A 16,335-nucleotide genomic window follows, 5' to 3' on the forward strand; every position below is an offset into this window, starting at 1 on the left:
AACTATTTGCAAAGATATTTTACAAAAATCCCACTTTATGAAATAAAGTATGCAATTCTACAAAATTAATCTAATTGTATTGTTATCCTCTGTAGCAGTTGGGGTTCTTTTAGATGTTAACTTTAACAGAGAATAAATTTATTAAACGTATTAGGTACAGAATAAAAGGGCAGCTCTGAGACCAAGTCCTTAAAGGACAAGAACACCTTTGTGATGCCATGTAGCAGGTCTCAAGCATCTTGCAAGGCTGCCACTAAAATGAATTTGTGGAGCACCTGGGTGGCTCTGTTGATTAAGTGTTCCAACTCTCGATTTCAACTCAGGTCATGATTCCAGGGTCCTGAAATTGAGCCCTGCATCGGACTCCACACTCAGTGGGGAGTCTGACTGAGATTCTCTCTCTCCCTCTCCCTCTACTACTCTCACTCCCTAAAATACATAAATCTTAAAAAAAAAAAAAAATGAAAAGGTGTCAACCAGTCTCTCTGACTGGCTTCAAAGTCCTGGGAGAGAGACTTAAATTATAGGCTCAGCATGAAGAGAAGAGGCATGGACTCTTCTCTGACAGTCCCACCAAACAATATCCAATTGGGAAGAGATTATTTCCCTACGTAACTTGGGATACAATTACCAAAAGAGCAAAAACGATCAAGAAAAAAAAAGTACCAACCTGATGCCCCTCGTGAGAACTACTCCCTCCTTCTCTTAGGTTTGCAGAGCTCCTTAGCTGTCATATCTCTTCCTATGCCTAATCACACTCTGAATCAATGTTTATGTATCTTTCCATTTCGTCTACTAGCTTATGAGCCCCAGAAGGCAAGTGGCTGCAGCAGCTGCATTATCCAGAGAATGGTGTCCTAGAGATCCCCCCAAACTAGTTTAGAAATATTCTGAAGAGGGGGTACCTGGGTGGTTCAGTGGTTGAGTGTCTGCCTTTGGCTTGGGTCGTGATCCCGAGGTCCTTGGATTGAGTCCTATATTGGACTTCTCGCAGGGAGCCTGCTTCTCCCTCTATGTCTCTGCCTGTCTCTATGTCTCTCATGAATAAATAAAATCTTAAAAAAAAAGAAGAAATATTTTGAGTAAATTTAAGCAAAAGTAAATGCCTTTTTTCTCTATTCTATTATAGATAACTTTTATAAATTTTTAATAGTTTCATCTAATATGAAAATATGTAAAATGAATATGGGAAGACCTAAATCCTCCTTAGTTCCTTTCTATCTTCTCTAAATATATAAAATGCTCACAGAATATTCGTCATTTTAGTTGGAAATCTTTTAAATTTAAAAAGATATAACATTAATTTTCTCTGGAGCTGATTTCAGCTAAAAGTCTCTTCAACAATTTAACTGTTGGTATAACATCTGGTATAACTTTTGAATAGCTAAAAATAAAACATTCTGTTCTTTGGAGAATAACTCTACTAATAACTGCTTAGGAAGAAATTGTTCTCTGACTTTTCTAACTTGTATTTGCGGAGGTAATTCTAGAAAACCATCGTGGTAGCTAATACATGACTAAATCTGTCAGAGTCTCTCTCATAAACACTATAAAAATGCAATAGATTAATTCCATAGTACGACAAATATATGACTCAGTCAAATACCATAAAAGTCAAATACTGAGTATCCATGCAATGGAATATTATTCAGCCCTAAAAAAGTATGAAGTAATGCAGTAATGCTATATGTTACAACATGAAGCTTGAAAACATGCTGAGAAGCCAGATACAAAAAGCTATATATTATATAATTTTACTTACACAAAATGTCCAGAAGAGGCAAATCCACAGAAAGTAGATTAGTGGTTGCCAAGGGAGGGGAGTGGGAGGGAGGGGGGTGGCCTGAGGGAATGGTAATGGAAAGTGACTGTAGATGGATATGGATTTCCTTTTGGAGTGATGAAAAGGTTCTGTAATCAGATAGTGAGGATAGTTGCACAACTCTGTGAACATACTAAAAACCGCCAAATTGTATACTTTGAAAGGTTGAATTTTATGCGGATTATTTCTCAAAAAAAATTTTTTTAGGAGGGAGGAGGCTTAATGAGATTTGGCATGAAAAGAAATTGTTATAAGGACCTAAGAAAGGCATGGAATTTTGTATTTATATCCAGGCAAAGACAAAGAGTAGAAGAAAAAAGCATAGAAAAGAATACCCAATAATTACATCCTTACGAGTCTAAACATTAAAAGTAAAGGTTTTAATTACATTGCTCATATCATGAGACAAATCATTTTCCCCTTTTGGGAAAGTATATGATGACTTGCTCTTTTTTTTTTTAAGTAGTAAAAAATTACCAGCAGCCTTTCTTAGTTCTTTTCAGCTACGAATTGTGCAATAGTCTCGGCTGCAAATCAAGCAATTTTATGATGTTGTAGCACTTAAAAACTCACTTGAGCTTTGTAAGAACTTTTTATTTATTTGCAATAAAAGCATACGGTTGGCAGATCATGCCAGGAAATCATATCCTACCCATCTATACTTGCCCCAGTGAAACTCAAAGACTTCCTTGGATTTTCTTTTCCTCATTCTTTGAATTTTAATCTGTGTGTTTTTAGTCTTTGAGTTAACTGAGAAGCCTTTTCGTTCTGTGAACTAAGCACATTCCTTCAAAACCACAGGCATCCACTTCTCATTGGATTTATGACAATCACAACATTGGCATGCAGGTAAAAAAAAAAAAAAAGAATTCAATTTGCTTTTCCCATCACACCTCCGGTTACCTCAGGGAACCCTATTTTAATAGGGAAAGAAGTAAGGACAATTTCTGCCATCCTAACCATGTCCAAGTGTTCCACAATATTCCTCAGTGGTCTATCCTTTCCTCTGCACATTTCTACAGCTCTAGCTATTGGATCATTAGAGTTTTGCCTTTCAGAAAAGGTGTTCAGGAAAAGGGATCCTAACAGACAGCAGCCCAGAGGAACTTTTCCTTCTTCAGAATAGCCTCTTTAGGAAATTCCTTTCTAAATCTAATAAGTTTATGGATTAAACTACTTTCAAGGATGGAATGGCCTGAGAGCATTCTAAACTGAGATTAGGACTTTATCCTTTGTTCGGCACATAACATGGGCCACTCAAAGCACTTAATAAATATTTAACAGAATTGAGTCAGTAATGTCGTAAAAGAGTTAGAAAAGACTTTAGAATTTGCTTTGTTTTTTTTTCTATCAACACAAGGACAAACATAAATGGGTGGATTATAGCTCAGTGTAAGAGAATAAAGAGTAAGAGAGATTAAGAATAAAGAGGTAAAACACCTCATATGGTTTGTGAGAAAGGGCAGACATCCTTTTTGTATTGCTCTTTTTAGTTGGTTGTTGGGCAGACTGCTCCACAAGAGAAAATGTGGTAACTCTAAGAGAGGAAAATGAAAACTGTAGTCTTTCCAACTAAGAAAGTGTCAATTCAGTCTTAAGAATAAAAGAGCATGGCCTCCCATGCTGACAGCTATATAATTAGTAATATTTCCCTTGATAACAAACACAGTTTACACTATAGTTATCAAAAAATTCATCCTACAAAAAGTTGCTTGAGTTTACAACTGAAGCGGTAGCCAAATTTCAGAGTATATTGATGCAGTTATTTGTATTCCTGATGCTCCTTTGTACTCTAAGCCCATTAAGAACATAATATTATGTTTCCTAAATTTTCCCATATGATAAGTAGAATCTTATGGATTTGTGGCTCTCGGGTCACTTAGGTTCCTGGGCAGAGAGGCGTGGAGCTATATAAACATGGGGAAAAGAGCTATTACTATTGAGTGATCAAACCATTAAATATGTTTTATTGCCGTAAAGTGTATCATTGTTTTACTTCATAGTATACTGTTTTTGTGAAGTTGAGAAATAATGGGCTTATTCTGCTTTTATAATTAAAACATCACAAAATTTGTAAAGCTGATTGAAATAACCACAGTAATGGTGGAGTTGGGCTTGCTTGTTTTAAGTTTAAGTTTGAATGCAATAGTCATGGTGGTTTTTAAAGTAAATAAATTGAAATTAGAAGCAATGTAGTACCATACCCTCTTCGCCAAAATATTTTCTACCAAGTGAAAAAAAGGAAAAGAGATGAGAGTAACCTGTGATTATGTAAACTGTGAAAGGATAAGGAGAGACTAAATCAAATGTATATTCTTGTTTATTTTTTAAAGATTTTATTTATTCATGAGAGATAGAGAGAGGCAGAGACACAGGAAGAGGGAGAAGCAGGCTCCCTGTGGGGAGCCCCATGTGGGACTCGATCCAAGGACCCTGGGATCATGCCCTGAGCCAGAAGCAGATGCCCAACCACTGAGACACCCAGGTGTCCCAAAGGTATATTTTTTAAAATAAATAGACAAATACTCCAGAAATATTGCACTGTATGTTAGCTAACAAAATTTAAATAAAAGGAAAAAAAATAGAGACGAATGAGTATATTATAGTAGGAAGACTTTAATACAGCAGTTGATAGAACTTCCTGACTATAAGGACTGTGAAAAACTAAAAGTATTATGTGTTTTCCCTTGGAGATTAAAAACACAGATAATTTTCCTTAGGTGTAATATTATGTAGAAAACAGAATTGGTTCAGATAATGTTTTGAGAGTCTCATTTTTTTTTTTCCACTAATATGAAGGTAAAAGAGAAAAAAAGGACTCTGGGCCAAGTCCATCTGTACAACCCTCAGCCTGTCTGAGTCCTTTTTGAATAGCTGAGGTTTCTGGACAGCTATGTGTACATCATCCCAAGAATTACAATTTTGAATGAAAATATCACTAAAGTTGTATTTAAATCCCATGACCTTTATTCTTCCTTTCTTTTGAAAAATATCATGTGAGTCATTCAAACTTACAGAAATTATTTTAGGAAAAGAAACAGCCATAATCTTACTATCCCAAAACCACCAGGACGTATAGAAAACATGATTCAAGGTTGTAAAATAATGAGATCCTCAATCTACGTGAATATTGTCTCAAGTCTGTAACACTACAGGTTACTAGCTAAATTCACACCCTTTTTTTTCTGGCTCCAAAGACTGACCTCTTAACCTTCTCCAAGGCTTGCATCCTAAAGGCCACACATTGTTATAAATTTTAAGAGCTCGCACACATGCATCCTTGACACTCTAAGATTTTTCAAACTTTCCTTAGCATCAGATTATTATTTTTCAGTTTCCAAAGGTATATTTTATTTTTATGGTATGCCCCCCACTTTTCCAATTTGCTACTTTAGATTTGCTGTTACTAATCTGGCTTTGAGACATGGGGATAGGACATTTAAGTCTAAACACACACTAGCTAATCCTGAAAAATCAACTTACTTATATTCCATAGTGACTTAATAAAAATTTAGATAGTTATAGGTGGAAAGGTACATTACCTGGAGTCAAGAAACCTGCTCATACAGCAGAGTAGAACGGTGACTACATCTGCAGAAAATATTGTTCATCTACAGGCTACAAAAAAATCAAATGTGCCACAAAACAAAGAAGGTAGAGGATATGGATGTTTAAACAAGAAAAGAAAGAGGCCCATTGAATGCCCTGTACTAAAACTGAGCCTTGGGTTTGAAAAGAAGTTAGGAGACTGCTCCCAACTCATTCTGGCCCAAAAAGGTGAGGAAGGAAGAACATCAGAAAGTGTAATGCAGTAGAGAGAGGAGGCCAGGGGAGTTTGACACAATTAAAGACTAACACTTGCTTTCTTGTTTTGATGAGAGTAAGACCACTGGATATAGAAGGTCACCTTGAAGGGACATAGTGCTATTACTTCAATCTTGCCTGGGGTCAGCCCTGCTTATCTCCCACCAAATGTGGATAAATAAGCAGCCTCATAGAGCTATTTTTTATCATATGAGCTTGGCAAGTATATTGCTTTTAATCCTGTTGATGTGCTACTATTATTTCACGTAATATATATTTTAGTATATGTGCTGCCAAAGTGAGCACTATTTCACATAATATAAAGTTTCTTTTTTGTGAGATTAACAGGTCAGCTTCATTAATCAAGTTATCCTGAAAATTAAAATTTATTTGATTAGAATTTAATTAATATGTCATACTAGTTTCTTTGCAACTACAGAACATATACCTATGGGAAAGGGTGGCCCAATTGCTTGCGGTGGCAATTAAACTTGTGCTTTTCTTCCATTGGCCTCTGTTCCCTGCTAGGCTCTTGGTTAAGAGAGAGAGAAAAAAAAAGCTGTCACTCTGACCCAAAAATCTCTAACTCTTAGGACAGAAGGTATTGACAGAACCTAGAGTACACCTTAAGTGTGATTGTTCTAAAGGCATACTTGAGTTGTTCCATGAGAATGAGGCTCTCAGAAGACCCTGAATACATATTTAAGACTGAACCTCCATTTCCACCCTTCTGTGATTTTTCTCCTTAAGTCTGACACTCAAGTTTCCTTGTCCTCCTAAGTCTCCCTGTGTCCTTGTACTCATCAGGCTGACATGACACATCAGCATCTGAGTTTTTCAAGCCAATAGCTTAGTTACCAAAAAAAAAAAATCAAGTTTGTAAAGAAGGGGTACTTAAATGTAGTAAACTTGGCCTCCCTTTGCCCTCTAAACTTTATTCAAATAAAATTATAAAAAAGTGACTGGGGACATCTGGGTGGCTCAGCAGTTGAGTATCTGCCTTTGGCTCAGGTCATGACCCCAGGGTCCTGGGATCAAGCCCTGCATCAGGCTCCTGCATGGAGCCTGCTTCTCCCTCTGCCTACGTCTCCGCCTCTCTCTCTCTGTGTCTCTCAAGAATAAATAAAATCTTAAAAAAAAAAAAAAAGTGACCGTAGTGGCGCCTGGGTGCCTCAGTTGATTGTCTGCCTTCGGCTCGGATCATGATCTCAGGGTCCTGGGATCGAGCCCCACATGAGGCTCCTTGCTTGACGGGGAGCCTGCTTCTCCCTTTCCCTCTGTCCTTATCCTTCTTGTACTCTCTCATATTCTTTCTCTCAAATAAATAAAATCTTTAAAAAAAAAGTGTAATTTAAATTCAGATAATTAAGAAGTGATTATATTACTCCAGCATTCATTGTATATAAATGTACATACAGCATCTCTTAGATGCTTTGGGTACTAGGGGAAAAATGTAGTCCCTGATAAAATGTAACATATGATCACACAAATTTGAGTACCATTTAAGCAATTAGCCATGACAACTCAAGCTTAAGCAACATGGTAAGTACTTATTACTTTTGCTAGCAAGGAAAAATGCATGAACTGTCTAAACAATAGAGCATTTTAAAAAATTCATATTTATTTCCACCTATTCTGCAGCTAATAACATTGTGGGTGCTTTTAAAGGTCAAAAACAATGAACTGTCTAAAAATATTCTGAATAGCAATGGTATTACATTGTGAATTTTATTTTCAAATTTTGGTCAATAAAGAAGAAAATAATAAAGTTAACAAATCAAAAGAAGTACCAAAAAAAGACATTCACATACACGAAAGGTATGAACAGTGTAGACTCATTTCCAGCTGATTGAATTCTACTTACACATTTAAAATACAAAATACATCTTAATTTGTTAAGGAAACTGACCACATTTAGCACCAGGAAAGGAACTTTACTTTAGCTTTTGATCGTGCCTTCAATATTTGTCTTAAGAAAAGAAATTTCATGGAAACTATATGTATTTATCACTGTCAATTAATAAAAGATTAATTTTGAAAAATAACCACTGTATATCATTGATTCACAAGTGATTCAAAGGGAATAAATCCTTAAAGCTGGAACTACTTGATATTCCGCACAACTCTCCTACAGTGGTTTGTTTTCATTTCCTCCAATGCTTGTTCCAATTGTTGAACCAAATGAAGCAGAGTGGCTGGGTCTGTCTGCAGAACTTTGGTGTTGTGATCTCCATTCTGATTAAGGTGTAGCTTTATAGTCACTGATGGTTTAATCTGTTGCCTGAGGCTTCTGCTTGCAAGCTTCATTTTAAATGGAATAAGAGCATAATTACTATTTAATAATCATGAATATTTATAATTACTTTATACCATATACAAAAATCAAATTTTACATGAATCACAGACTTCAAAATGAAAAATAAACTCTAAGAAACTTTGGAAAAGAGAAAAGAAGAGAATATGTACACAACCTTTCCATACAAAATTTCTTAAACATGATAATAAAAGGCACAAACCATAAAGAAAAAAACCGATAAATGGAAATACATTAAAATTAATACATTTTCTTCCAAAGGATACCTAAAGATGGTAGAAAACAAGCCACAAACTGAGAGAAGATATTTTGTAACCAAAAAAAAGATTAGTATTCAGAATGTATGACAACCTGTTCTGATTAAAAACAACAATAACACAAGCAGGAAAAAACCCCACAAGACCAAGAGAAAAATGTGCAGAAGACCTAAGTAAGCACTGCACAAAAGAAGTAACACAAATAAATAAACATAGGAAATTGTTTTGAACAATTGAACATGTGTTCAATTTTATTAGAAATCAGGAAAATGGCCAATAAAACCATAAGGTACTATTTTATACATATCAGACTGGCAAGAATTAAAAACCTATCCATTTGGAGGCACTGTGAGCAACTGTCATGGGAACTCTCACTGCTTTGGAAAACAATATACATTACCATCAATTCCACTCCTAGGTATATACCTTGAATTCTTACATGTATACATTATATTTACACAGTAATTGTTTTGGGTTCCAAGAGTCAAAAATTAGGTCTTCAGTGTTCTTTAGTAATAGAATGGATACACTGAGAATATTCATACAGTAAAATGCTTACTAAATAGCAACAAAAAGAAACAAACTACAGGGATGACCAGGTGGCTCAGCCTTGAGCCTTTGGCTCAGGTCGTGACCCTGGGATTCCAGCATCAAGTCCCACATCCGGCTCCCAGCATGGAGCCTGCCTCTCCCTCTCTCTCTCTCTCTCTCTCAATCTGTCTCTCATGAATAAATAAATAGTTAAAAAAAAAAAAAAGAAACTACAGCAATATAAATTGTTATGGATAAACCTAAAAGTATGTTCAATCAAAAGCAAGTTGAAGAAAACAAAAACTAAAGTTTAATGAAAAAATATGCAGAAAAAAACTATAAAGAAAGTATTAACAGAAAATTCAGGATATGGGATCCCTGAGTGGCACAGCGGTTTGGCGCCTGCCTTTGGCCCAGGGCGCGATCCTGGAGACCCGGGATCGAATCCCACGTCAGGCTCCCGGTGCATGGAGCCTGCTTCTCCCTCTGCCTGTGTCTCTGCCTCTCTCTCTCTCTCTCTGTGTGACTATCATAAATAAATAAAAATTAAAAAAAAAAAAAAAAAGAAAATTCAGGATAATGGTTACCTCCAGTAGCGTGGGAGGGGTTATAATTGGGGGAGGTCACACATGGTTTTGCTGTATTTCTTAAGCATGGCAATGAGTACTTGTTTTATTATTATTCTTTGAACTGAGTATCTATAATCTTTTGTGGGTATTATATATTCTGAAATTAAAAAATACTATTGATATATTTTTAAAATTTTTATTCAAATTCAATTAATATATAATAATATATTATTGGCTTCAGAGGTACAGGGCAGTGATTCATCAGTCTTATATAATACTCAGTGCTCATATCACGTGCCCTCCTTAACGCCCATCACCCAGTTACCCTGTCCCTCCACCTTTCTCCCCTCCAGCAACCCTCAGTTTGCTTCCTATGATTAAGAGTCTCTTATTATTGACATATTTTTAAAAGAAAAAAACCACAAACACTAGAAACAATGGCTAACTTGGAAGCAACAGAATTTAGTCCTAGCACCAGACTGTTCTCCAAAGACCATTCTTCCTTAAAAGGAACCAGGACCTTCTTAAAGTAACAGCTGATTAGAGGTCTGAGACATCATATAAGATGAGCCTGAAACATCTTGTTATACAAGAAAGCAAGATTGCTACCTGAAACTATCAGAGTCTTATCAAAAGGACACAAAGCCAAATTGAAGAGACTTCTAGCAAATAACAAATCTAACCTGAGATTTCAGGATTAATTTCATACCACGACATAGAATATTCTAATAACTTCTTCCAATTAATTCTAGGTGATCTGGCTTCCAAACCCAAGATACTGATCCACAGCTGAAATTTAATGTTGAAAAATAATTTGGAAACAATAGGACAATCCCCTTCAGTGAGCCAGTCTCCAAATATAATGTAGGTACTTGTAAGTTAAATTATCTCTTTACGATCATTTCTCTAGTACAGAAAATTATAGGTATGAAAGATAGGGAATGATGACTGGAAATAATACTTATCCATTCACTTACGCATTGTTTATCCTTCTCTTTCCTCTATCTCTGCATTGAAGGATAGGGACCAAATGTATCTAGGTGTGTCATTAAGCCATGAACTTTTTGTTCAAACACTTAAGGTCACTCAATCTATCCTCAAATTTTTAGAGAATATAATATCTAAGTTAATATCCTTTACAAATTCATATCCATACCATTCTTTAACATTTCTAAATAAAGATGATACAACATCCCTAACAAACACCTAGTAAGACAATCAGACCTTTTTTATTCTTGGAGAGAAATTTCAGTGACACTAAGGATGAACAGTAGTCCACAAAATTCTTGATATGGACTCATTTTTTTGATAAGGATCAAATCCTGTCCTTCTTGTAAAAATAACAACAGCAATTTAAATGGATCACTCCTGGGGGATCCCTGGGTGGCTCAGCGGTTTAGCGCCACCTTTGGCCCAGGGTGTGATCCTAGAGACCCGGGATAGAGTCCCACATTGGGCTCCCTGCATGAAGCCTGCTTCTCCCTCTGCCTGTGTCTCTGCCTCCCTCTCTGTGTCTCTCATGCATAAATAAATAAAATCTTTTAAAAAAAAATGAATCAGTCCTAAAGGCAAATCTCCCCATACCAGTCTCAGATGCAGTTTACTGATGCTATCAAATGCATCAATTGTGCTGGCAATTTATGAAGGGAAATGTTTCTATTAGAAATTAAACTAAACTATGATGACTGATGTATTTCTCATAAGCAACTGCACAATAATTAGATGGTAATGTCCTTTCACTACCAGTGTCCATGAGACAAGTGAGTTACTAAAAAATGAAAGGTCCTATATCCTGTTAATAGTTTTCCAGTCATTTAACTGATCTTCACCTGACAAGTCTTCCTCCCATAACCAGGAGAATCTACTCCAGTTAAAATCCCTTGTAAAAATTTCAACTAATGAGCTCAGAAAATCCATTAGTTCTCTTAGCAGCTTTTCAGCCCTTAAATGCATTTCATCATAAGAAGCAATATTCATTCAGTATACCCTCAACTTTAAACTATTAGTCCCTGCAATAACATGGCTATTCAAACCCATTTCATGAGGTAAATGAGCTCTCCGGAGTTTTAGAAAATTCAACTCCTTAAGTTTCTAATTTCTAAAGATGTCTTCATAATGGAAAAACTTAAAGCAAATCAATAAAGCCAAAAAAATAATTTTTAAGGGCTACCAGAACCCAAAAGCCAGAAACTATCCCTACCCAAGAGAGAGAGAGAAAGATGTATAAGATAATTTACTGCTGAATCTCATGAACATGACCATCCCCACACCTCCTCCACCTGGTTATTTGGAGAGGATTGAAACATAAAAGCTTAGCAATAGTGATCTCCTCCTCCCTAGGAACCCCACAGGATTTGCTTCTTATGGGGTCTCCAAGAGTATGAACTGTGTCTGATTCTTTGTGAATCCATACCACCTAGCACATGATAACTGTATAAAAATTTTGTACTTGATACAAAATTTGTTAAGAAGCTATTTACACCCCCAACCCCCACCTTTTAAAATATTCAGTACCGAATGCCCATTATGTACCAGACATTGTGCTGGGGACAGAGGAGTGAATGAGGCACAGTACCTGCCTTCATGGAGCCTGTAATCTGGTTTATACCACATCTGTGTTTATACCTATTCAAGCACTAATCAGACTGGATTATAATTGCTAAACCCTCTAACTGGATTTCTGTAACTTGTTTAGACCATCTTACCACCATTCAAAAAGGAAGAATCCACTCTAACAGTGGTTTACAAACTTGCTTGCAAGTCAGAAATATCCAGGTAACAAGGTTTAAAAAATCCTGATGCCCAGGCCAAATCTCATAACAATAAATTAGAATCTTTGGGGGGTGGAACACAGATGAGAAAATTTTAAAACTACCCAGGCCATTTCAATATATAGTCAAGTTTGGGGACTAGTGCACTGTACCACATATTCCATGCTCATTCCCATATCCATGTGGGCCTTTACAACTTTTGCTGCCTCGTCTTTCAAGATTAGCACTGGTTTTCTCATTCATGCATCCTTCTGAAATTTCATCTCCTTTTGTTGAAGCTTTTCTGGTTCCTGCAACTGTACACTGAACTACGTTATAGGATTTTGAAATACAGTACTCAGTTGTACCTTCATTTATACAATTACATTTTTCCCCCTCCAGAAATTTCTTTTATAACTATCTTTAGTTACTAGTTATTTTGAGAACATCTAATATCCCTAACTAGATAACATCTTTTTCATCTGAGAAAATGTTAAGATATTTTGGGACTTTTTTTCTTTTTCTCCTTCTGCCTGGAATGCTTTTCTTTGAGCAATTTCCATGGCACTTTAAGATTTAGATCTCCCCTCAAAAGGTACCTGAGGCCTATCCTGACCCCTTCATCTGGAAGAGCCTTGGACTCCAGCTATCCCCTATCATATTCATTATACTGGTGTTTTGTTTTGTTTTGTTTTTTCCCCTGAAGAGCACTGGTCTAGCCAGTATTATCTTATTGAGTGACATATTTCATTTCTGGCAGTAACTATCTTGTCTGGCTTGCTGACTGCAGGATCTCCAGCACCAGGGACTATTCTCTGGCACAGAAAAGAGTGGGTCTCAGGTTGGCTTCTCATAGGAATCGCCTGTAAAATTTTAAACATTTCAAATTCTAAAAATCTTGCCTCCCAAAATAAGAAATCTTTAATCATGAAGTCCCTTGACCAAGAAAATGTGAGATATAGTTTTCTACAGGAGATACAGAATGCGTGTGTGTGTGTTCGTGTGTGTGTGTGTGTGTGTCTGTGTGTGTGTGTGTGCTGGCTTGTGTTCAAAAGCAGAAGAGGTTTAGGTTTGCATGCACCACTCAGGCCTCCAGGTTTTACCATAGAAATGTGATATGCTAAATATAGGGCAGTGTGTTGTAAAACTTCTGTGTCACAAAGCATTTGGCATAGCTCTAATCAGGAAATGGATGACATTCAATAAACATCTATCAAACTTATCTGTCACACTGCTTGATAAAGGGCTACACGTAAGAGTCTGAGAACTCCCTTTGGTTATCTGTGTGCCTTTAAAAACAACTGAATCTTTCAAACAGAATGTGTACAAGCCAGACACAAAAGAATATTTACTGAATCGTTCTGTATATGGAAAGTTAAAGAACGGGCAAAAGTAATCTATGTATTTAAAGTCAGGACGCTGGTTACCTTTGGAAAGAAAGGAAGGGGAAACAATTGGTAGGAGGCAAAGAGGATGCTTCTGGGGTACCTATCATGGGCAAATGTTGGTTTTCACCATGTGATAACTCAACTGAGCTTTACACTCAGTGCACAGTGACCTGTGCACTTTAATTCATGTGTTTTGTTTAAGCATAAAAGTTTCCTAAAATCAAATACGACTTAAAAATTTGTATGACCATCTCCTTTCCAAATAACCCCTTTCTTACAAACTTTGAAAGTTAATCTAAACACATTAAGCATATAAGAAAATGAACTATTTGTGAAATGGTCTCAAAATAAACATTCAAAAAAACTGTTTGAAACCAAAATTTGGTTAAGGTGGTAAAGAATACAACAAACCTAAGGACACAGAGCCAAAATTAATCTTATATTGTATGTCACGTGGGGTCGGCAGAGCCATACCTGTACATCCAGTCGCCATTCAAGGCTGTGGTAACTTGGAAGGTCTGGTGACAGTTCACTCAGAATAGTTCTTATCTCTTTTCTGTTGTCCAGATAAAGCTGAAGCAGTAATTTGTTCAATTCTTCAGAGAATCCCAAAACAAAAACAGAGTCTTGGAAATCCAGTTCAGAAATCTGAAAGTGAGAACATTAAATTTACCTTTGTCTGGTAAATACTAAAATATTGGATATACACAAAAGACCATGATATCCCCTAATTCTTTTCTACTTGGTAAGAGAAACAATATCCTTTATATTCAAAGGATATAGTGGGAATTGCCCACTATTCCAGCATCTGTCTCTGATACATAAAAATACTTTTATTGAAACATTAAAACAATTGCTAGAATGCCCAGTTTCTCTCTTATTCTCCATCAGGCTAGATCCTGCGAAGATGCACATGCAAAAAAATCATTTAATTCTCCCTCCTCCTAAGATACATACTCTTGTATGTGGTTTTAATAACATGCAGAATTAGAGGTAATTCTAATTATACTAGTAAGAGGCATTCATATCAGCAGATCACGTTATAGTCACATTGTTTAGGCATTGACTTCACTAAGTCAATTACAAAGCATTAACAACATTACTGACATAAGCAGGTGCCTGCCAGGCCTGTGATGTAGAGTATACCGGGCCTTTTTAAGGTCAAAGAAATAAATACATGGTAAGAAAGCCCTTACCATAAGCTTTGAGCTTTCAGTGAGAAGGTATGTTAATCCTTCCACACCATGCTGGACAGTGTCACTGCTCACACTGAGTTTTCCTGGGAAAGCGGAAAAAAACAAGCAAATAAATTATTGTGTGACGTTTATCCTTTTTATTAAAATTGTTATTTAGGTGGGAACTTGGGTGGCTCAGGTCGGGATCCCGGAGTCCCCGAATCCAGTCGCGCATCCGGGCTTCTCCCTCCACCTATGTCTCTGCCTCTCTCTCTCTGTGTGTCTGTCATGAATAAATAAATAAAATCTTAAAAAAATTTTCTCATTTAGGAATAAATATCCATTATTTCATACTTTCAAGCACTGCAATGAAAAAAAAATAATGAGTTAATAACAGCCTCCTGTTCGGGCTCTGCTGCCACACCAACGCCTTCAATATCCACCGCCCCCACCCCCCACCCCCGCTCCGCGGTGTAACCTCTACAAAATGCAGACCCCTGGAAACTGGTTATCAGGAGCACCGTCCTCCTCTGGAACGCCCGGCTATTATTTCAAGTCTGGCAGAAGAGGAACTCCAGGGACTGACCATCTCAGAAAACACCCTCGTCCAGCAGGGGAAAAAAAAAAAACAAACCTGCAGCAAAAGCGGACGTCTGAACAACTAGTTATAAACATGCACCTGGGGGGGGGGGGGGGGGTGCGGGAATCCCTGGGTGGCTCAGCGGTTGAGCGGCAGCCTTCGGCCCAGGGCGTGATCCTGGGGTCCCGGGATCGAGTCCCGCATCGGGCTCCCTGCGTGGAGCCTGCTTCTTCCTCTGCCTGTGTCTCTGCCTCTCCTGTGTCTATCATGAATAATTAATTAACTATCATGAATAATTAATTATCATGATTAATTAATTAATTAAAAATAAACATGCACCTGCGCGACGTTAATGGGCTCACCCAGCTACTCCGCGCACTTGGGTGCATTTAAGCATCACAGCATCTCTGGCAGGTGCACGGGACGCATGACAAAACCGACTTAGTGGGAGCTTGAAAAAGCTCAAAGCTGGGGCGGCGGGGGCGGGGGGGGCTCCGGGGTTGAGCACCTGCCTTTGGCCCAGGGCGTGACCCCGGGGTCCCGGGATCGGGTCCCGCGTCGGGCTCCGTGCACGGAGCCTGCTTCTCCCTCCGCCTGTGTCTCTGCCTCTGTCTCTCTGTCTCTCATGAATAAATAAATTAAAACAACAAACAACAACACAAAAAACCCCAAAACACACCAAACTCAAGGCGGCTTGGAGGTCGGGCAGGACTTGCCTCCCGAAGGGCCCTCCTGCTTCCATCCCACCACCCGGAGGGAGACCCGCGGCGCTGCGCACCCTCAGCCCGGCCCGCACCCCCCCGCGCGGCCCCCTCCCCGTCTTACTGGCGGCGCCTTCGTAGACCTTAGGGTTCGAGCCTCGCCTCAGGAACTCCACCGCGATCCGCCCGAACTCGGCGACCACTGCAACGGAAGAGGCCAGGAGGCCATGAGCGCCGGCCGCACCCCGGCACCCCTCCCAGGCCGCAGAGCGCCACCCTCCGCTGCCGCGCCCCCTGACCCGTGCTGTCCACTTGCGGCAAGAACGCCAGGTGCTCCTTGTGCTCCTCCGACAGGTCCAGCAGCATCTTCGCGAGGCGGAGGATTTCCGTCGGCGGCGCCGCCCTCGCCCCGCCCCTTCCGGGGCCGGCGTCCCGGCGCAAAGA

At 38.4% G+C, this 16,335-nt stretch overlaps 1 protein-coding gene across 1 annotated transcript; it reads right to left on the minus strand.

Moving 5' to 3' along the window:
• Positions 1–4,766: 4,766 nt before the first annotated feature.
• COMMD2 (COMM domain containing 2) lies at positions 4,767–16,294 on the minus strand. The gene is made up of 5 exons (XM_026015753.2): positions 16,191–16,294; positions 16,016–16,093; positions 14,632–14,714; positions 13,910–14,083; positions 4,767–7,927 (listed from the first exon to the last, which is right to left on the minus strand). Exons 1-5 carry the CDS (start codon positions 16,255–16,257, stop codon positions 7,730–7,732), a joined length of 600 nt encoding a protein of 199 aa, XP_025871538.1. The 5' UTR covers positions 16,258–16,294; the 3' UTR covers positions 4,767–7,729.
• Positions 16,295–16,335: the final 41 nt, after the last annotated feature.

This window comes from Vulpes vulpes, chromosome 11 (assembly GCF_048418805.1).
Source record: "Vulpes vulpes isolate BD-2025 chromosome 11, VulVul3, whole genome shotgun sequence".
Classification (NCBI taxonomy): Eukaryota; Metazoa; Chordata; class Mammalia; order Carnivora; family Canidae; genus Vulpes; species Vulpes vulpes.

What these genes read in the sequence shown, in the direction of transcription:
- COMMD2 (XM_026015753.2), bottom strand. Translation starts at nt 16,257, where the DNA reads ATGCTGCTGGACCTGTCGGAGGAGCACAAGGAGCACCTGGCGTTCTTG. An exon ending in GCCGCAAGTGGACAGCACGG is followed by an intron (nt 16,094 to 16,190) that starts GTCAGGGGGCGC and finishes CTTCCGTTGCAG; the next exon opens with TGGTCGCCGAGTTCGGGCGG. An exon ending in CTGAAAGCTCAAAGCTTATG is followed by an intron (nt 14,084 to 14,631) that starts GTAAGGGCTTTC and finishes TCTCACTTTCAG; the next exon opens with ATTTCTGAACTGGATTTCCA.